This window comes from Petaurus breviceps, unplaced genomic scaffold (assembly GCF_028583685.1).
Source record: "Petaurus breviceps papuanus isolate PSGF00001 unplaced genomic scaffold, PetGlider_PUasm1.0 90897, whole genome shotgun sequence".
NCBI lineage: Eukaryota > Metazoa > Chordata > Mammalia > Diprotodontia > Petauridae > Petaurus > Petaurus breviceps.
Window position 1 is genome coordinate 8,003,214 of NW_027187374.1, and position 18,017 is coordinate 8,021,230.

General features: G+C 36.4%; 1 protein-coding gene across 7 annotated transcripts in view; it reads left to right on the forward strand.

The window, feature by feature from the left end:
- Positions 1-18,017, forward strand: part of ITSN1 (intersectin 1) — a 327,970-nt gene that overhangs the window by 173,432 nt on the left and 136,521 nt on the right. For all 7 annotated transcript variants that reach the window (XM_069074954.1, XM_069074950.1, XM_069074953.1 and 4 more), the window contains 2 exons: positions 5,625-5,845; positions 7,802-7,923. In XM_069074954.1, the coding sequence (XP_068931055.1) occupies positions 5,625-5,845; positions 7,802-7,923 (343 nt within the window). The remainder of the gene's footprint in view (positions 1-5,624; positions 5,846-7,801; positions 7,924-18,017) is intronic.

Genomic DNA, 18,017 nt, shown 5'->3' on the forward strand with positions numbered 1-18,017 from the left:
CTCTCTAACTTTACTGTTTTTGATAATGTTATGCACAGCCATCCCCATAGTCACATTTGAGTCCTTCCTTTCCTTATGTCTGGCCAACTGCCAACCATTATTGATTTTTAGAAGGGATTCTTGTTCTTTTGTGGGTAAGTGATCCTCTGTGACTTGTCTTGGTAAGTGAGATAATATATGTGAAGTGCTTTGTAAACCTTTAAATGTTTTATAAATATTATTAGTAGTATAATGCACTGAGCATGATTAGTGTGTTCTTGCTTTGGTGGTTGGTGCCATGAACTGGTGGAGGGAACATTTTTGCACTTTTACATGGTGCAGAGTTGGGAGAAGACTCTAGGTTCTTTGTTCTCATTTCTGATAAAGAGGTGACTGTTTTACTCAAGACCAATCCCTTGTACATGTAATTTTGATCCCATTTTCTTCAATTTTCCCCCAACTGAATCATCTCCCTCCCCTGTTCTTTAGCCTTTCCCTGTCTTCTGGCTCCTTACCTCCTGCCTACAAAAATGCCTTGGTCTCCCCCATTTAAAAAAACAAAATAAAACAAAAAACTTTCATTAACACTACCATCTTCTCTACCATATTATATGGGCCAAACTCCTAGAAAAAGATATCTTGAAAAAGATAACTCTCCCAAGTTGCCCCTGATCTCTTATTTTCTGGATTTGATGGCTTGGCCTGTCTACTTCGATGTCTGTTTCACATAGTTGGCCATACTCTCTTCCTGTATACTCTCTTAATGCTGAGTTTTCATGACCTGCTCACTCTTCACTATCATCCTACCTGTTGGAATGGTCCGTCTCAATCTTGTCTGATGGTTCATCATCCATATCATGACCCTTAATTGTCCGTGTTCACCAAGTTTCTGTCATCCTCTATTCTCTCTGTATATTTTCTCACTCTATGACCTTATTAGTTCCTTTTGGTTTAATTATGATCTCTATGGAGGTAACTCATAAGTGTATACATGTATATGTATAAATAGGTACGTATGTGGATATAACACTCGTGTTTAATATACAGACATACATATACATATATTCAGCACCAATCTTTCTCATATATCGCCAGTTAGCTGTTTTTGACACGGATGCATTTCAAACTCAGTAGGTACAATGCTATATTTATTTTCTTTCCCTTCAGACAGCCTTGGTACATCTTCACTTTCCCTCACTGCATATGTCCGATTCAGTCGCCAAATCTTACTTCTTCTCTCCCTCCCTTGCCATCTCTCTTTTTCTCTTTGTCTCTCTCATCTTCCACCTCTCTGCTCACATGGCAACTATAGGCTGTCAGTATCTTTCACCTAGATGATCACAATGGCCTTCTAATTGGTCTCTATCTCAGGTCAACAACAACAAGCATTTATTAAGTATCTACTATGTGCCAGGCTTTATGCTAAGTGCTAGGGATACAAAGAGATAAAAAAACAGTTCCTATCTCAGGGAGCTAATAATCTAATGGGGGAGACAATGTGCAAACAACTGTGTAAATAAGCTATATAAAGGATTTATCAGAAGTAGTGTCATAGGGAATGAACTACCATTAGAGAGATCAGGAAAGAATTTCTTGAGGAGGTGGGACATCTGAAGGAAGCTAAGGAAACCAGGAAGCTGAAACAAAGAGGGAGAGAATTCCAGGAGGATAGCCAACGAAAGTGCATGGAGTTGGGAAATAGTGTCTTGCTTGAAGAATAGCAAGGAGGCCAATGTTACTGTATCATGGAATGGAAGAGGGTAAGTTATAAGAAGACTGGAAAAGTAGGAAGGGGCCAAACTATAAAAGACAGAGTGTTTTATATTTAATCCTAAGGGTGATAGGGTACCACTGGGTTTATTGAAAATGGAGGAGGGATGACATAGGTCTACATTTTAGGAAGATCAGTTCAGCAGCTGAATGAAAGATGGACTGAAGTGGAGACAGACTCGAGTCAAGGAGACCAAGCAGACCAAGACTGTTGTAATAGTACAGGTATGAGATGATGCCCTGTGATGATGGCAGTGTCAGAAGAAAGAACAGGCATATAGAAGAGATGTTTCAAAGGTATAATCCACAGGACTTGCAACTAATTTGATATGAGAAGTAGAAGATGACATCTACATTGTGAACCAGGGTGACTAGGAGGGTATAGATGTTCCCAGCAGAAATGGGGAGATTAGGAAGAGGGGAAGGTTTGGTAGGAAATATAATGAGTTCATTTTGGGATATGTTAACTTTAAGATGTCTAAAGGACATCCAGATGTCCCATAGGCAGCTGGAGATTGGACTGGATAAATATATCTGCACAGATGATTATTGAATCCATGGGAGCTGATGAGATCATTCAGCAAAATAATAGAGAGAGAAGAGAAGAGGGCCCAGAATGGTGGTTTGGGGGGTACTCAGGGTTTGCAGATATGTCCTGGCTTAAGATGAAGCAAAAGGGTTTGAGAAGAAATGGTCAGACAGGTAGGAGGAAAACCATGAGAAAGCCACGTTATAAAAACCTAGAGATAAGAGAGTATTAAGGAGAAGTAGATGATCAACAATGTCAGAAGTTATAGAGAGGTCCAAAAGAAAGAAGCCTGAGAAAAGGCAAGTAAGTAAGAGATCATTGGTAATTTTAGAGAGAGTAGTTTCAGTTAAAGGATGAGGTCAGAATCTAGATTGCAGAGACTTATGAAGACTCAAAGGAAAAGGAGAGGTACCAATTAGAAACAGCCTTCTTTTGGAATTTTGTCACAAAAAGGAGAACCATAGGATGATAGTGAGGTTGTATGAATCAAGTAAAGGTTTCTTGAGGATGAGGGAAACATGAGTATGTACATAGATCACAGGGAAGCAGCCAGTAGACAGAGAATAGAGATGATAGAGAAGGCAGTCTGGAGGTGATGGGTGGAATGAGATCATTTGTGTGTAGAGGGACTTGAGCCTTGAGAAGGAAAAAGACTACCTCTTCGTGTGAGATGGGAGCGAAGGAGGAAATTTTGGTAGAAGGCATCTGGGTGATACAAAGTGAGGAGGAGGTGAAAAGAGGGATATCTTGGTGAATGCTTTAGGTTTCTTTTTATGGACATTTGAGGAAGACTGTGTGCTAGGACACTGATATATTGAGGAAGGAAGAAGAGTTTCCTTAGAGTGTCTAAGTGACCTTAGAAGGTCTATAGATAACAGCTACCAGTGTGTTGGTTGGGTGATAAATGTGTCTTGAATGCACTTCAAAGGAGAGCTGAGCGATGATGATAAAGGGAGGACCTAGCAATTACAGTGAGGGACAAAGAGTATTCCAGTTCCTTCCACATGATCAGTGAATTAGGAATTCCAATCCATAGTCCACTTAGCTTCCCAAATGATTTTCATAAAATGCAGTTCTGACTATAATTATATCAGTTTCTCAGGAGACTCGTGACTGCCTGTTGCCTTTAGGATAAAATATGAACTGCTGTTTAGTTTTAAAGTCACTTCATAAGCTGACCCCATCCTACCTTTTGAATTTAGAATACTCCTTTTCCCATAATCTGCAGTCCAGCCAAACTAAGTTTCTTGCTGTGCTTCACACACACAGCACCCAACACTCAATCTCCTGTCTCTAGTCTTTGCACCCAGTATCCTGGCCTGGAATGCCCTTCCTCCTCACCACCATCTGTTAGAATCCCTTGTTTCCTTCAAAGTGCAACTTGGTGGAATGTATCTTGATTCCTCTCAGCTACTAGTGCCCTCCACCCTCTTCCCTCCAAATTCCTCTTATATTTATATGTGCCGGTTGATATACATATCATTTCTTTGAGAGCGAGTGGTGTTTTTATTTTTGTCTTTTTTGTCCCCAGAGCTTGGCACAAAAGAGCACTTAAATCTCTTTGATTGATTGATATATTGTCTAGACTTTCATTTTTCTTTTACCTGTCATACAAATGAAATTTTACATTTAAAAAGTTCTTACACTTGGGGCGGCCAGGTGGCTCAACCAATAAGAGCACCGGCTCCAGTGTCGGGATGACCTGGATGAAATCCGGGCTCAGATACTCAGCACCACACCCAGAAATAACTGGCCATGTAACCTTGAGCAAGTTACTTAACCCCCATTGCTTTTTAAAAAAAAAAAGTTCTTACACTTAACTTAAAAAACTTTAAAAATAGATTTTATTTTGAAAAAAAAAGTTTTATATATTATTGAGTTCTTTGATTCCACTTATATACTCTGCTTAGTATAGCTTTCTTACCTGCACATTATATTTGAGATGAGAGTTTGGCAAAGCAAATGTGTGTAAAGACCATAATATATATTATTACAAGGCCATGTATTGTACATCATGCTCATTATTTACTGAATTCCAATGAGGGCACTTAAAATAAATTATGTAATAGACTGGAAATGATACCATTTTGTAAGTTAATGCCACAATTTCTATTTGCTGCTCTCCTCTCTTTTCTCTTTCCTCATCTCTAAATTTTAATGCTTTAAGCTTACTTTTCAAATATATTCAGAATTAGGCTATTGTAATTTGGTTCTCCTTATGGTCAATTTTTCAGCAATTCAAGTATGGAAAATGCTGAGAGAGAAGCTATAGTGGGACTAGAGTATGTATAATCATTTAGGGAATAAGTTATAGAATTATTTTCTTTTTATTGCACACATATGGTAGTTTCCTTATGCAGTAAGAAATTTATGATGTGGGGGAAAAATAACTTCAAATCTTTCTTCCTGTGAGTTTCAGTAACTATCTTGATTTTCTGCTCCCTGTGGTTAGCTGAGTGAGAGTACTTTATATATGTAAGTGAGTTAGAAAAAGAAAACGCTAATTAAATTGAATAAAACTGCTAGTTAATAGCATCTAATAACCAACTAGTTTTCAAAATAATCATCCTGCTGATTTGGCTTTTGTGCTCAGACTGGTGTGTGTGTGTGTGTGTGTGTGTGTGTGTGTGTGTAGATGAAGCATAAGACTACTGAAGACATGTGTTTGCCTGGGAGAACAATTCAGTTGTCTGGTCATTGACTTGTCAAAGCAAAATGATATTTATAATTATATTTGTAATAAAAACATCTTGTAGTTATAAAAAATTTTTAAATTAGTTATAAAAATTTGCATACAAATTTTACAATTAAAAACCATGTGAAATATATTTTTCTCTTAATCATTAGAATGCCTCTGTAGGCTAGTTGGTTTGTTCTTATTTTTAAAAATAAAGAAATTGGATAAGTTCTCTAATTATCGGGTGCTCCAGAGGAACATAGAACAACGGCAATAGAAATATAATCCAGAGTACTTATATCTGTGCCTTTGTATTCCTCAAGAAGTATCTTGTTGTTACTGAATTTCCCATTGGCCAGCCTCTATTTTGAAAAGAACTATCAGCGATAATAATAACTGTAATTTATATTGTATTTTAAGGTTTGTGAAGCCCTTTACATTATCTCATTTGCTCTATGAGGTAGATACTATTGGCATGATTCCATTTTCTAGAGGAAGAAACTGAGGCTCAAAGAAATTAAGATAATTTTTTGCTCATGTTAAGTGTCAGAGGTAATATTGGCACTGAGTTCTCTCCTTTGACACCAAATCCAGAATTTGTTCAGTCACCATACTAATTAATACTGAGACTCATTTAATTTGTCATTTAAAAAAAATAATCATTGGCAGACGTTCACAAGATAAGCAGTGGCTTGACCGAGTTCAACAGGATGAAGAGTATCAACAGCCAAAAAAACTCCATGATGAAGAGAAACTAAGGGAAGAACCAGTCAAGAAAAAGGACGGTGAGGAAAAAGGCAAACAGGAAATGAAAGATAAGCTGAGTAAGCTTTTTCAGCAACATCAAGAACCAACTAAGCCTAGTCTCCAGACACCCAGCTCATCTACAGGTATGGGAGGAGAGAATGTGGGTGAAATAGTTTTAGAAAAGTATACCCTTTCTTGACCCAGTAAGGATTATTTTATTAATATAATCAGACTCTATATGATACACATAGAAAAGAAGTTAATAACTCCTCTGTGCAACACAACTGATAGAACTGAAAGGCTCTAATTTTGAGTAGGTAAGTGCATGTTATCACCTTTTCACTCTTTAAAGTCATTATCTTAATAGGCTCAAACAGTTTTTTTTAAAAAAATGCATTATGAATGCTTTTGGGGTGGGTGGGAAATCATTGTCATTTCCCAGTACTCCCTCTACTATACGACACCCTCCCTTGTAAAAAAAGAAGTACAGTTAAGCAGATTGTAATGACATCATTGGATGACCAAACCCTTTTCCCGTAGCTGTAGTGTGTCAGCCAGCTCTAATAATGAGGAGAGCTTAACAAAAGTGGTATAAAACATTATCACACCAATCCCCCCCCTCGCTTTGCCTCTGTTTTCTATGGAGCATCTTAATGTTCTGATGCACTTTCAGGATAACTTTCCCTAGGAATTGTACAACTCTTTCAACAGCAGAAAATACAACTTTTTTCCATACACACACAATTTGTGACATTCAGTACATCTGGCCTCAGAATGGAATCATTTTATGGATTACACCATTTGAAAAATCTGTTGGCTTCTTTGGTCTGCATGGGACCTTACTAATTTGAGGTAGGGGGAGAGATTTTTTTAAAAGAAAGGCAAAAGAAAGACCCGTCATTTAAGTTAATTACAATGATTAGTGGCACAGTGCCCTGCATATGAGTTGGTTAAATTGAAATAGGCCAGCCTTGGTAAGAACTCATCAGTTATATGAGATTGGACTGAGCCTCTGTGTCATCTGAATAACTTTTTAAAGAGATTATACAGCTGCATAGTTTTCAATTAGTTACTTGCCCTTGAATAAAATCATGTTTTCCCTTTGTCATTTGTAAAGAATTTTGATTTTTATCATTGTTATCATTCTGTTTCCGGGGGGGGGGGCAAGGAACCCCTTAACTTTGTTATGCCCTTGTTTCTTTAGTTGGAAAAATTTGCCCTTGTATAATAAGAAAATGCTCCCAGATGTATAACACAGTATTAAACCCAGTAAAAATTAATATCATCTTCTACCTTCCAAAGAAATGTAAGAAGATGAATGTGGGTCATGGCACTTGAGCTATGGGGAGTTCAAGTGAATTATTAGAGAAAGAATTTGTTGTTGTTCTTTATCATTAAATTATTTTTGCTTTGAGACAGGTAGACTTACTTTTACCCCCAGGGGATTTAGAGAGCGGCTGACCTCAATAATCTGATGTTTGTGAAATCAGTACTTTTATAATGGAAATATGTGTTGCATCAAAGGTTATTATTTCTATATTTTTTATAAATGTGAAAATTTTCACACCACACAGCTATATGGATTCTCTCCTTGGCTGAATTAAGTTTTAATTTACAGCCTGACAACTTCATTCCATTCAACATTTGCAGAGTATGAAAGCCCAAGCCAAAATTCAGAAAGAAAGTGAAGGCAAGGTGAACCCACTGTCAGTATTTAGATAATAAAAGTGCTTTGCAAATTTGAAAGCACTATAAAAAGGTGACCTCTGGCTCTTCTTTTCCCTATTTCCTTCTTCCTTTTCTTCTTCCCTTTTTTCTTTTTCTTTCTTTCCAGAGAAGAAGCAGGCTTTTTTTGTATGCAAAAACTAGAATTTAACTAACTGCCCAACGTGTCTGAAATGCTGATAGCAGAGTTTCATCTACCTTGTCATTCAATATGTATTTTATAAATTTCCCAAGTCAACTTTGACGTTTCAGGAATATTAAGGGAGATCCAAGGGAAGATTTTGATGATTGCATCCTTTGCTTTTTGTTATTACTTCATTATTAAATGTGTTGGGGTTTTTTTTTTATCTCCTTTCCCTCATCTTTATAAACAGAAAAAGGCCCACTTGCTATTTCTACGCAAGAGGATGTAAAGGTAGTATATTACCGAGCATTGTACCCTTTTGAATCAAGGAGCCATGATGAAATCACCATCCAGCCTGGGGACATAGTAATGGTAAGAAAGAATTTAAGGAGAGTTTGTTTTTGTTGATAACATCATCTACTTTGTAGTTTCCTTCACAGTCATTCATACATATAAGCAGGTCTTTAAAGTGTTCTTTAAATCTGGGGTTCACTGGATTGGTAATAGCATGTTTTGTTTTTCTGTTCCATGTCCTGCTAGGATAAAGTATGACCTTCTGAAAATCTAATCTTAATGTCACTTTAAAATAGAATCCCTATATAGAAAATGCTACCTATAAATATCTAAATAATTAGTAATAGCAAAGTCTTTCTGGATTAATTTTATGCTCTGAGAAGTTTTCAGAGAAGTGCTTTTAAATAAAATACAAATACTCTAGCACATTCTCATATTTGCCAGTTGTAGCTTTGGTAGGTATGGGTTAAAACTCCTAATTGCTTATTTTTGAAGCCGCAAAGTTCACTGTGAATTTGAATTGTACAAGATATATTGAATTAAGTGTATTTAATCTGCATTGTAGCACCCTACTTAAAACATTACTCAAAAAGAAATTCAGAATTTTTCTTCTGCCCTTCTTTAGTTTCTTTAAACTTAAAATTTCCAGTCATAAGGTTCTGACAGGAAGGAATGTGAACATTAGACTTCCAAATTCAAGGAACTAAATAAAACAATAGGGTGTTACCAAATGTTTTTATTTTAAGAATTAAAACCAGCAATTCCAGAAATGTACTGTTAGCAAAACTGTAAACTGCTATAGAAGTGTTCACAAAACAAAAGCTGTTAGTAGTTTGTTTTTCTATTAGTTTTACTTTATATTCAATCTGCATTTTGAAATACCTGCCTTCCACCTCTCCCATACTAGAATTAGGTATAAGGAAAATGCATACAAATTTTTATATTCAAAGTATATACACACTCAGAATAAGCCTGTCTTCCTATAAATATGTTATATTCTTAGGAAGAAGGGTGTTATTTAAATCTGGTTATCATTTACATACAGAGAACACTTGTTTGTAAACTCATATTGCTTCTCTATATGCAATAAAAAAGAAGTACCTTATGTTGTCCTTTTGTGGGAGAAATATATGGGGGAAGAAGGCTTAAAGAATACGTGAGAAAACAGAAAACCTAGTCTTCCATTGCCTTTCCCTGATTTTCTGACAGCTGTTTTATTGCCAGTTCCTTTAGTCTCAAACTAGGAACATCAGAGTGCCCCCAGGAAGTTCCAGACCCTTCTAACAAGGCTTGTCCTCTTCCCCAGTATCAGTTTCACTTAACACTTCCTTTGAGTTTAGGTATAGAGCTCTTCCCATGTCTGTGGGTGTAAGGCAAGGGCAGGTAGCATTTGTGAAAGGCTTGTCAGGCACCATTTCTGCTCCTCTGAATTCTTCACATTTGGCAGTTTCCCAAACTTAGTTAATTCAAGTTGTTGTGGATCCAAAATATGATCTCTGTTAAAGCACATTAATAAGCAACTTAGAAAACCATTACACAGGGGCAGCCAGGTAGCACAGCGAGTAAGAGCACCGGCTCCAGTGTCGGGATGACCTGGGGATCGAATCCGGGCTCAGACACTTAACACCCACCCAGAAACACCTGGCCGTGTAACCTTGAGCAAGTTACTTAACCCCAATTGCTTAGGGGCAGCCAGGTGGCTCAGTGAGTAAGAGCACCGGCTCCAGTGTAGGGATGACCTGGGGATTGAATCCAGGTTCAGATACTTAGCACCACACCCAGAAATAACTGGCCATGTAACCTTGAGCAAGTTACTTAACCCCAGGGGTTTCTTTCCGATATAGAACTAGTAGTGTGACTGCTAGGTCAAAGACTATGCACAGTTTTATAGCTCTTTGGGCATTGTTCCAAAGTGTTCTCCAGAATGGTTTGGCTAGTTCACAACTCTACCAACAGTGCATTAATGTTCCAATTTTTTTACATCTGCTCCAGCATTTGTCCTGTCTTTTTCTGTCATATTAGCCAATTTGATAAGTGTAAGATGGTATCTTAGCATTGTTTTAGTTTTCATTTCTTTTTTTTTTTTTTAAGCAATTGGGGTTAAGTAACTTGGTCAAGGTTATATGGCCAGTTATTTCTGGGTGTGGTGCTAAGTATCTGGGCCCGGATTTGATCCCCAGGTCATTCCTGACACTGGAGCTGGTGCTCTTTCTCGCTGAGCCACCTGGCCACCCCTCTGATTGCTTTAAAAAAACAAATTAAAAAAAAAAAAAAGAAAACCATTACACAGTAGCTAAAGCCTAAAACTATAAGAAATTACATTTGAACAGCAGGATGGATACTGAATTACTAATTTGCATTTTCCATATTACAGTTCTTGTATCTCATAGCCTCTTGAAAATAACCCTTTCAATAACATTTTAATTTAACAATGATGGGTTAAAAAGCTAGTCCTGTGGTGAAGTTCCTTTTCAGTTGACATAATAGAAAATATTCAATTATCCAAATGGTATAAAGTTGCTAAGCATTTCTTATTGTTCATGCCTTACAGAGCAGAATTTATCCTTTCATTTTCAATTAAAATTGAAAAGCTTTTGCATGAACAAAATCAGTGCCTCTAGAATTAGATGCGGGAATAATAGATTGGGGGGAAAATCTTTGCCACAGACTTCTCTGATATATAGAGTCCTGACACAGATATTTAGTAATTTTTAATAACTGATACAAATAATTAAAACATTAAATAATAAGAATATTTTAAGACGACAAGAAACATTCCCTGGTAGTCAAAATAATGAATAGGCAGTTTTAAAAAGAGGAAATAGAAGGGATAGGGAACATAGTACAGTGGGGGAAGCAGTGTGGTACAATGGGAAAAGTAAAGGATTGGGGGTCAGAGGTTGTTATAGCTGTTCAGTTATTTCAGTCATGTCTGACTCTGTAACCCCATTTGGAGTTTTCTTAGCAAAGTACTAGAGTGATTTTCCATTTCTTGCTCAAGCTCATTTTATAGATATGGAAACGGAGCAAACAGTGTTAAGTGACTTGCCAGGACCACACAGTGTCTGATTTGAACTTATGAAAATGAGCCTTCCTGACTCCACACTGGGTACTCAATCCACTGTACCACATAGCTGCCCAGAGGATCAGAGCACCTAGATTCAAATCTCAGCTCTGCTACTTATTATCATGTGACTTGAGCAAGTAATTTCACTTCTTTGGAATTCAGTTTCTTCATCTGTAAAATGTGGGGGTTGGACTTAGTAACCCCTAAAATTCCTTCAAGTTCTGAATCCATAATTCTATAAGAAAGAGTGCTCCAAATCACTAACCATACAAAAAGTTCAAATTAAGACAACTCTGAGGCTTAACTTCACCCTACCACCCATTAGACTGCAGAGATAGCAAAATACAAAAATAGTGTTGAATCAGTTGTGGAAAAATAGGCCTGAAAATGTGCACTGGTGGTAGAGCTGTGAATCAATCTACCCTTTCAGAAAAACAGATTATAAATATACTAAAAATTCCTATAAGCTATGCACAAACTTTTATACAAAAATATTTATAGGAGCATTTTTTGGTAGTAGCAAAGAACTAGAAATGAAATGGTTGCCTATAGATTAAATAGTGACTCAACAGAATGTTTTATGTGAATGTAGTGGAATATTTAATGCATCATAAGAAATAATAAATGTGGGAGTGGCTAAGTGGTACAGAGAGGTCAGGAGGACCTGAGTTCAAATCTGGCCTCAGACACAACACAAAAACTAGCCGTGTGACTTTGGGCAAGTCACTTAATCCCAATGCCCTGCCTTCTCCCCTCCAAAAAGCAAAAAAAAAGAAAAAGAAATAACAAATATGAAAAGCTGAGTGCTACAGTGGCAGATTTGGAGTCAGTAGACCTGAGTTCAAAGTTTCTCTCTGATATTACCTGTGTGACATTGGGCCAGTTAATTTAATCTCTCTGGGCTCCATTTCCTCATCTTTAAAAGAAAGGAGTTGGGCTAGATGACCTCCAAGGTCCCTTCCAGCTCTAAATCTGTGACCCTGTGCAGTTTTATTTGCAATAAGAAACTATTTTTTTTTCTAGGGGATACTTAGGCCTACCTTTGGAGTCTTTGTAAGTGACCATCTCTTCTTGAATTCTGCAGTAAAGCAGCAGACTTTCTTATCTGTAAAGTTTGATGCATGAGGATATAACTTAATTTATGTTGTACCTGAAAGCATTCTTTCAAAATAAATTCATACCTTATCTGTGGAAAATATGTATAAGGAATGTACAATCCTTTGTAATTCTTCTTGGTATTCAACAGTTACCCAGCTTATGTTATTTCAGGTTTCTACTTCTAATTTTTTTGTTTTATTTTTAGTCACAAAAAATGAAAAAAAAAATCCTAGACTGACATTAAATCTTGGCCCCCTTCCCCATAATTTAACTGATCATTTAACTACCAGCTTCATTAAATTCAGTTCAACAACAAACATGATGATAAGCATAGTTTAAATATACTGCTAAGAATAAAAGATTTCATGAAACACATTGTAATATTGACTTACTTTCAAATCTTTGCTTTCCTGGTGGAGGTTAAAGGGGAATGGGTAAGTGCTGTCAGGAAGTCTGTATTTTCTTAAATGTATTTTTATCACTTTAATTCTGTGTCCAAAACATATTTTTGTCTTTCTTGGAAACAAAAATATGTTCCTGAGTTTGTTTATCAGGTTGTGAATTTTTTTAAAAAAAAATTATGCAAATTCATTGAGTTTTTTTGGTAATCTTTTTTTGTCTGGGTACAAAACAAATGTATTTAAGAAAAAAACTGTATATAATATTTGCAATTTCGTGTACAATCCTATTTTTTCCTTTCTACAACATATATGGAAATGCTCATTTATTTGATATTAAGTATAGAATAAAAAAAATTCTGAAAAAAAAATCATTTGGGGCGGCTAGGTGGCGCAGTGAGTAGAGTGTCGGCCCCAGAATCAGGAGGACCTGAGTTTGGATCCGGCCTCAGACACTTAACACACACACACAAAAAAACCTAGCCGTGTGACCTTGGGCAAGTTACTTCATCCCAATTGCCCTCCAAAAAGCAAAAAAGAAAAAAAAATCATTTGTAGAAAGTAGCTTCAGTTAAGTGATGAGGATGAAAGCCCGATTGCAATGATTAAGGAATACAGGAGAGGAGAGGAAGTGGAAGTAGTGAATGTAGTTTTTGTTTGTTCCCACACCCCCACGCACCCTGCTCCCCTCCCCTGGGATTTGGTTGAGAAAGAGAGGAAATATATAGGACAATAGCTTGAGGAGAGGGTAAGGTAGTAGGGAAGGTGGTGAGGAGGTGATGATTGAGGTTGTCATGTGCTGAAGAAGACAGTAAGTGATGAGATCAAAGGCATGTGTAGAGAGATGTTGGCCTTTGTAAGTGGAATGGTTACCTCATAGGTCATAAGGGAGAGAAGGAGGAGAGAGTCGTTCAGAATGATGTCATGGGATTTGAAGGAAGAAGAGAGAGGAAGGAATTCACATCTAATGTCCTCAATATTCAATGACTCTAATCAACTTTTACCAAGGGAGAAAAAACAAACCCTTTCTATTGCTGTTTGCTATATTCTATCCCCATTCACAATTCAAATATATCTCTCCTGCCAGTCTGAAGTCCTGGATTCACCCATCATCTTCCTTTTTCGTTTATACTGCTACATTTTTAAATGTCAGTGAAGGAATTTGTGCAACCATGCCAATTGAATCCACCACAAATTCATATTAAATAGAGCAATATTAAATTAAATTTAATATAAATTAAATTAAAATAAAAAATCATATTAAATAATAGCAGTAGAGCCTTTTTATTCTTACTTGATTTGTTCTCCCACCTCCCTTAGCAATTGTTCAGACCCTTAGATAAATCAAAGCTATCCATCTACAACTAGGTGGCACAGGGGATAGATTGCAGGATCTAGACCTGTGTTCCAATCTGACCTCACACTTACTAACTGTTGTGACCCTGGGAAAGTCAGTTAGCTTTATTTGCCTCAGTTTCCTTATTTGTAAAATGAGCCAGAGAAGAAAATGGCAAACTACTTTACTATCTTTGTCCTCAAATGGGGTTATGAAAAGTAGGACACAACTGGAACGACTGAACAACAGGGAAAAAAAATACCCCAAACATCTAAAATGCCTTCATCTAACTTACTTTATACCTTGAAACACTAAATCTTTACTTATTCTCTCCTTTACTCCAGACTCCTTTCTCTTCCAGGAGTTTCCCTCATTCACCATTTTTTTTCTCTCATTTTCAGTTTCTCCCTGTCCAGTGAATCCTTTACCTGCTGGATATAAATAGGCTTAGTTCTTCCTCATTCTTCAAAATTTCTCATTTAATTCTGCCATCCCCTCAAACTACTGTCTTTTGTCTCTCCTCCATTGTACTGCCAGACTTATCACCTCATTGGTTTCACTGCCTACTCACCTTTCTACCTCTTTCATTTTGGCTTCCTCATTACTAGAACTACTCTCCCTAGGATTACCAACCCAGCCTTAACAGGTAAATGCAATGGCCTTTTCTCAGCTTTCATCTTTCTTGACCTCTCTGTGGTTTTTGAAGTTTTAACTGTACTCTCTTCCTCATTATTTGCCTCTGTTGGCTTCCATAGCACCACTATTTCCTGGGTCTCCTACTAGGCTTATGCTTCTCCTTAGTCCCCTTTGCTATACTCAGTTCTAGCCTTTCTTCTTTATATACGCTCTTCTGCTTGTTGCCCTCACTAGCACCTGTTCAGTTATTACCCATATATAGATGACTGCCTTATCTCTCTATCTAACTCTGATCTGTCTCCTAAAGTCCAATTTTATGTCACCAGTTGCCTTCTAGCCATTTTCTCTTAAATGATAGCACAAATTTAACATGTATAAAATTGAACCCATTATCTTCTCCCTGAGCCCAGTCCTCCAAACTCTTCCCTACTTTTTTAGAGAGCTCTGACATTTTATAGTCACTCAGGCTTTTGACCTCGAGGTTATCCTTCTTTCTTTTCCCTCTCCTCCCAAATCCAGTCAGTTACCACATTCTACTTATTCTGCCTCTGTAATATCTCTTGCTTCTATTCCTTTTTTTTCCATCAACAGTCTCTACCTAGTTCAGGCTGTCATCACCTCTCACCTGTGTTATTATAATAACTAGTTTCCTAATTTGTCAGCTGGCTTTCACTCTCCCCCCTTCTCTAATTTCATCTTCAACCCAGCTGACAAAATAATCTTCCTGAAGCAGTGGTCTGACCGTGTAGTGCCAATGCAATATTCATAGCACTGATGGCAACATAGTTCTGAATTGCAAAATATAACAGACTCTTCATATAGGAGACAGAAGCAAAACGTGTGTTCAGATACCAGAAAGCCAAATCCCCAAACCAGAAAGTCAAATCCCAGCACTAGAAAACTGAATCCAACATAGCAACAAAGAAGTTAATACACCATAACACAGCAGAGAGCCACACTATACCTAGCTGTCTCCTTGCTTGCATCCTTTCCTCCCTCCAGTTCAAACTGCTCTGACTCCCAGCTTCCTCTGGGCTCTAAAGTCCAGTCTTATGTCACCAGTTGCCTTCTAGCTGCTTTCTCTTAAATGATATCACAAATTTAACATTTATAACTTGTATAACTCCTCCCACCACAGTCTCCATGTGATTACATTTGGCCTATTAAGGGACAAAGAAGATCTTCACAGTCCTATTACCATTACACCATGTTACTCCCTTACTCGAAAACCTTCATTACTTCTGAAAAATACAAATGCCTTAGTCTGGTATTTAAAGTCTTTAAAATCTGTCTCTTAGCAACCTTTCCAGCCTCACTTCATACTATTCCCTTTCAGGAATGCTACTGTTCACTCAGACTGGAAGAGGTGTTACCAAACTCAACGCTTCATCTCCTCTCTTTCTGCTTTGTATGGTCTGTCGCCATCCTTATAACATAGTCCCTCATCTCTATTAGGATTCAGCTTATGAACCACCTCTTCAGAGAAACCTTTCCACATTCTCCTTTTTTGTGTGTCTCCCCCACCCCAGTTATTATTAATCCCTCATTAGATTATCATGCATTATTCTTGTTTGTTTAGTTTATGTTTCATCTCCTCCTGATAAAATGTAAATGCAAGGGCAGGGACTGTTTTTTTTTGTCCTTGTAATTCCTGTGCCTAACTCTGTGCTTTACACAAGGAACTTGTAATACATGTTTGTTGATATGAATTAATCAAATATAGATTACAGAAGATTGAGGACTGGGTGAGGGGAATAGAGACATTGAGTGCAATTAGTTTTTCCTAAAATTTGGTGATGGGGAGAGGACAGTAATTTAAGGAAGCCGCCAGATCAAAATAAAGTTTGGTAAATGGATAGCTGTGGCCGTAAAGAGAAGAATTAAAGGTGCATAAGAGAAAGGAGATTGATGAAGCAGGTCTGTCTGAGGCTAGAGAGAAATTAAGATTGACTTTAAAATAGCAAAGTTATGATAAAACACAAAACAATTCAAGGGGAGAGATTTACCATGAAAAATAAATCAATGAAATACTCAGAAAATACAGAAAGTTGAAATAGAGAAACTGATAACAACAGCTAAATGGGAGCCAATGGAAAGACATAGCACACTCAGAAAGGCAAAAATATGTTTGGAAACTTAATTTTTCACTCTTTTTTCTTGTTTTGAAAAGTTTCAGCTAAGATTTTTCTATTTGATGAAAAAGGTTTTAAAAGACTAAAACAAGGAAAAAAAATAAGGTCACTGAACATTTTGGAAAAATATCTGAAATATTTTAAAAATAACGTGCAGAATTCATTGTGTTTTTTTTAAAGGTGAACAGTATAACTGGTGTGTTTTAGTAATTTCATGCTTTTGGGTACTAGATAACATTTTCCCTCATTATTGTTAAATTTTTAAAGCATTTTGTTTTCCTCTTTATTAGTGTGTAACAAACTTGTTCTGATCCTTTTTGCATGCTTGTGATTTATAAAGTCAGGGCTCATGTTAAAAAACAGTATTAGTTATGACCTTTACCAATGCCTTAACTTTAGAAGCATAAAAGAAAGAGAAAAAAACAGAATTTTGACTGACTAGTATATATTACTAAAAAATTAAAATGCTAAACAACGTAACCTTGTTCCATTGTAGTAAATGACCTTTGTGATACCTTAAATAACAGAAAATAAATCAGGTTTTCAAATTTAAATATCAGATTAAAATTGTGCCATAATATTTTACTTTGCTTCAGTGAATGCTGTTCTAAAAAAAAAATTAAGGTGTTGGTAAAATTTAGAGTTGTAATAAAACCATTCCTCATTTCCTCCTTACTTATTCCGAGTTTTATATTTAAAGTGTATCTAAGATGTCTATATTTGTATCTTTATAAATATATATCAGTATAAAATATCTGTATTTAAATCTAAAATAAATCATTAGCCTTCCTTTTGTATGACCATAGTGATTTCTAACAAACCCTTCTTCCTGTGCTAAACAAGATAGTACTTTTCTTTTATATTTTACCCTAAAAAATGTATTACGTGTACCCTAAATTGAAATTTCTTATTGTATAACTTTAGGTTGTAATAATATCTTAACAATTAGAATGAAGGAAAAAGTATTTTAGTCTTGAGAATTCTTAGGAGCTTTCTTTAATAATAAGTCTTGAAAGTAGACTTTCAGAAACAACTTCAAAAATTAATAATACTTAGAATTCAAATTCTGTGTTTTAGGATTACAGATTTAGATTTAGAAGAAGTCTTCTAACCCCTCTCTTCTCCCTTTCCCAATTTTACAGATGAGGAAACTGAAACCTAGAGATGTTGTTAACTTGCCTAAATTCATTCCCCTAGTATTTGAACCCAAGTCCTTCTACCCTTTTTACAACACCCATACTGTTTCTGTCCCTTTTAGAAAACAGAATGTTGTAGGCCAAAAAATACTTTAAAGGAAGAATCTTTGAGTTATTACACTTCTTTTCAGAGTTAAATATTTTCAGTGCATTTTGGCAAACCCTTATAACCAGAGCATTAATGAGACATCTTCTGTTCTATTTATTGGATTTTGTGGAGGTGGGGGATGAGGGGAGTAAGGAAGAGAGACAAAGAACTTTGTTGCTTTTAGTATGTTTTCTGTATTCATTCTCAATGTCACTCTATCT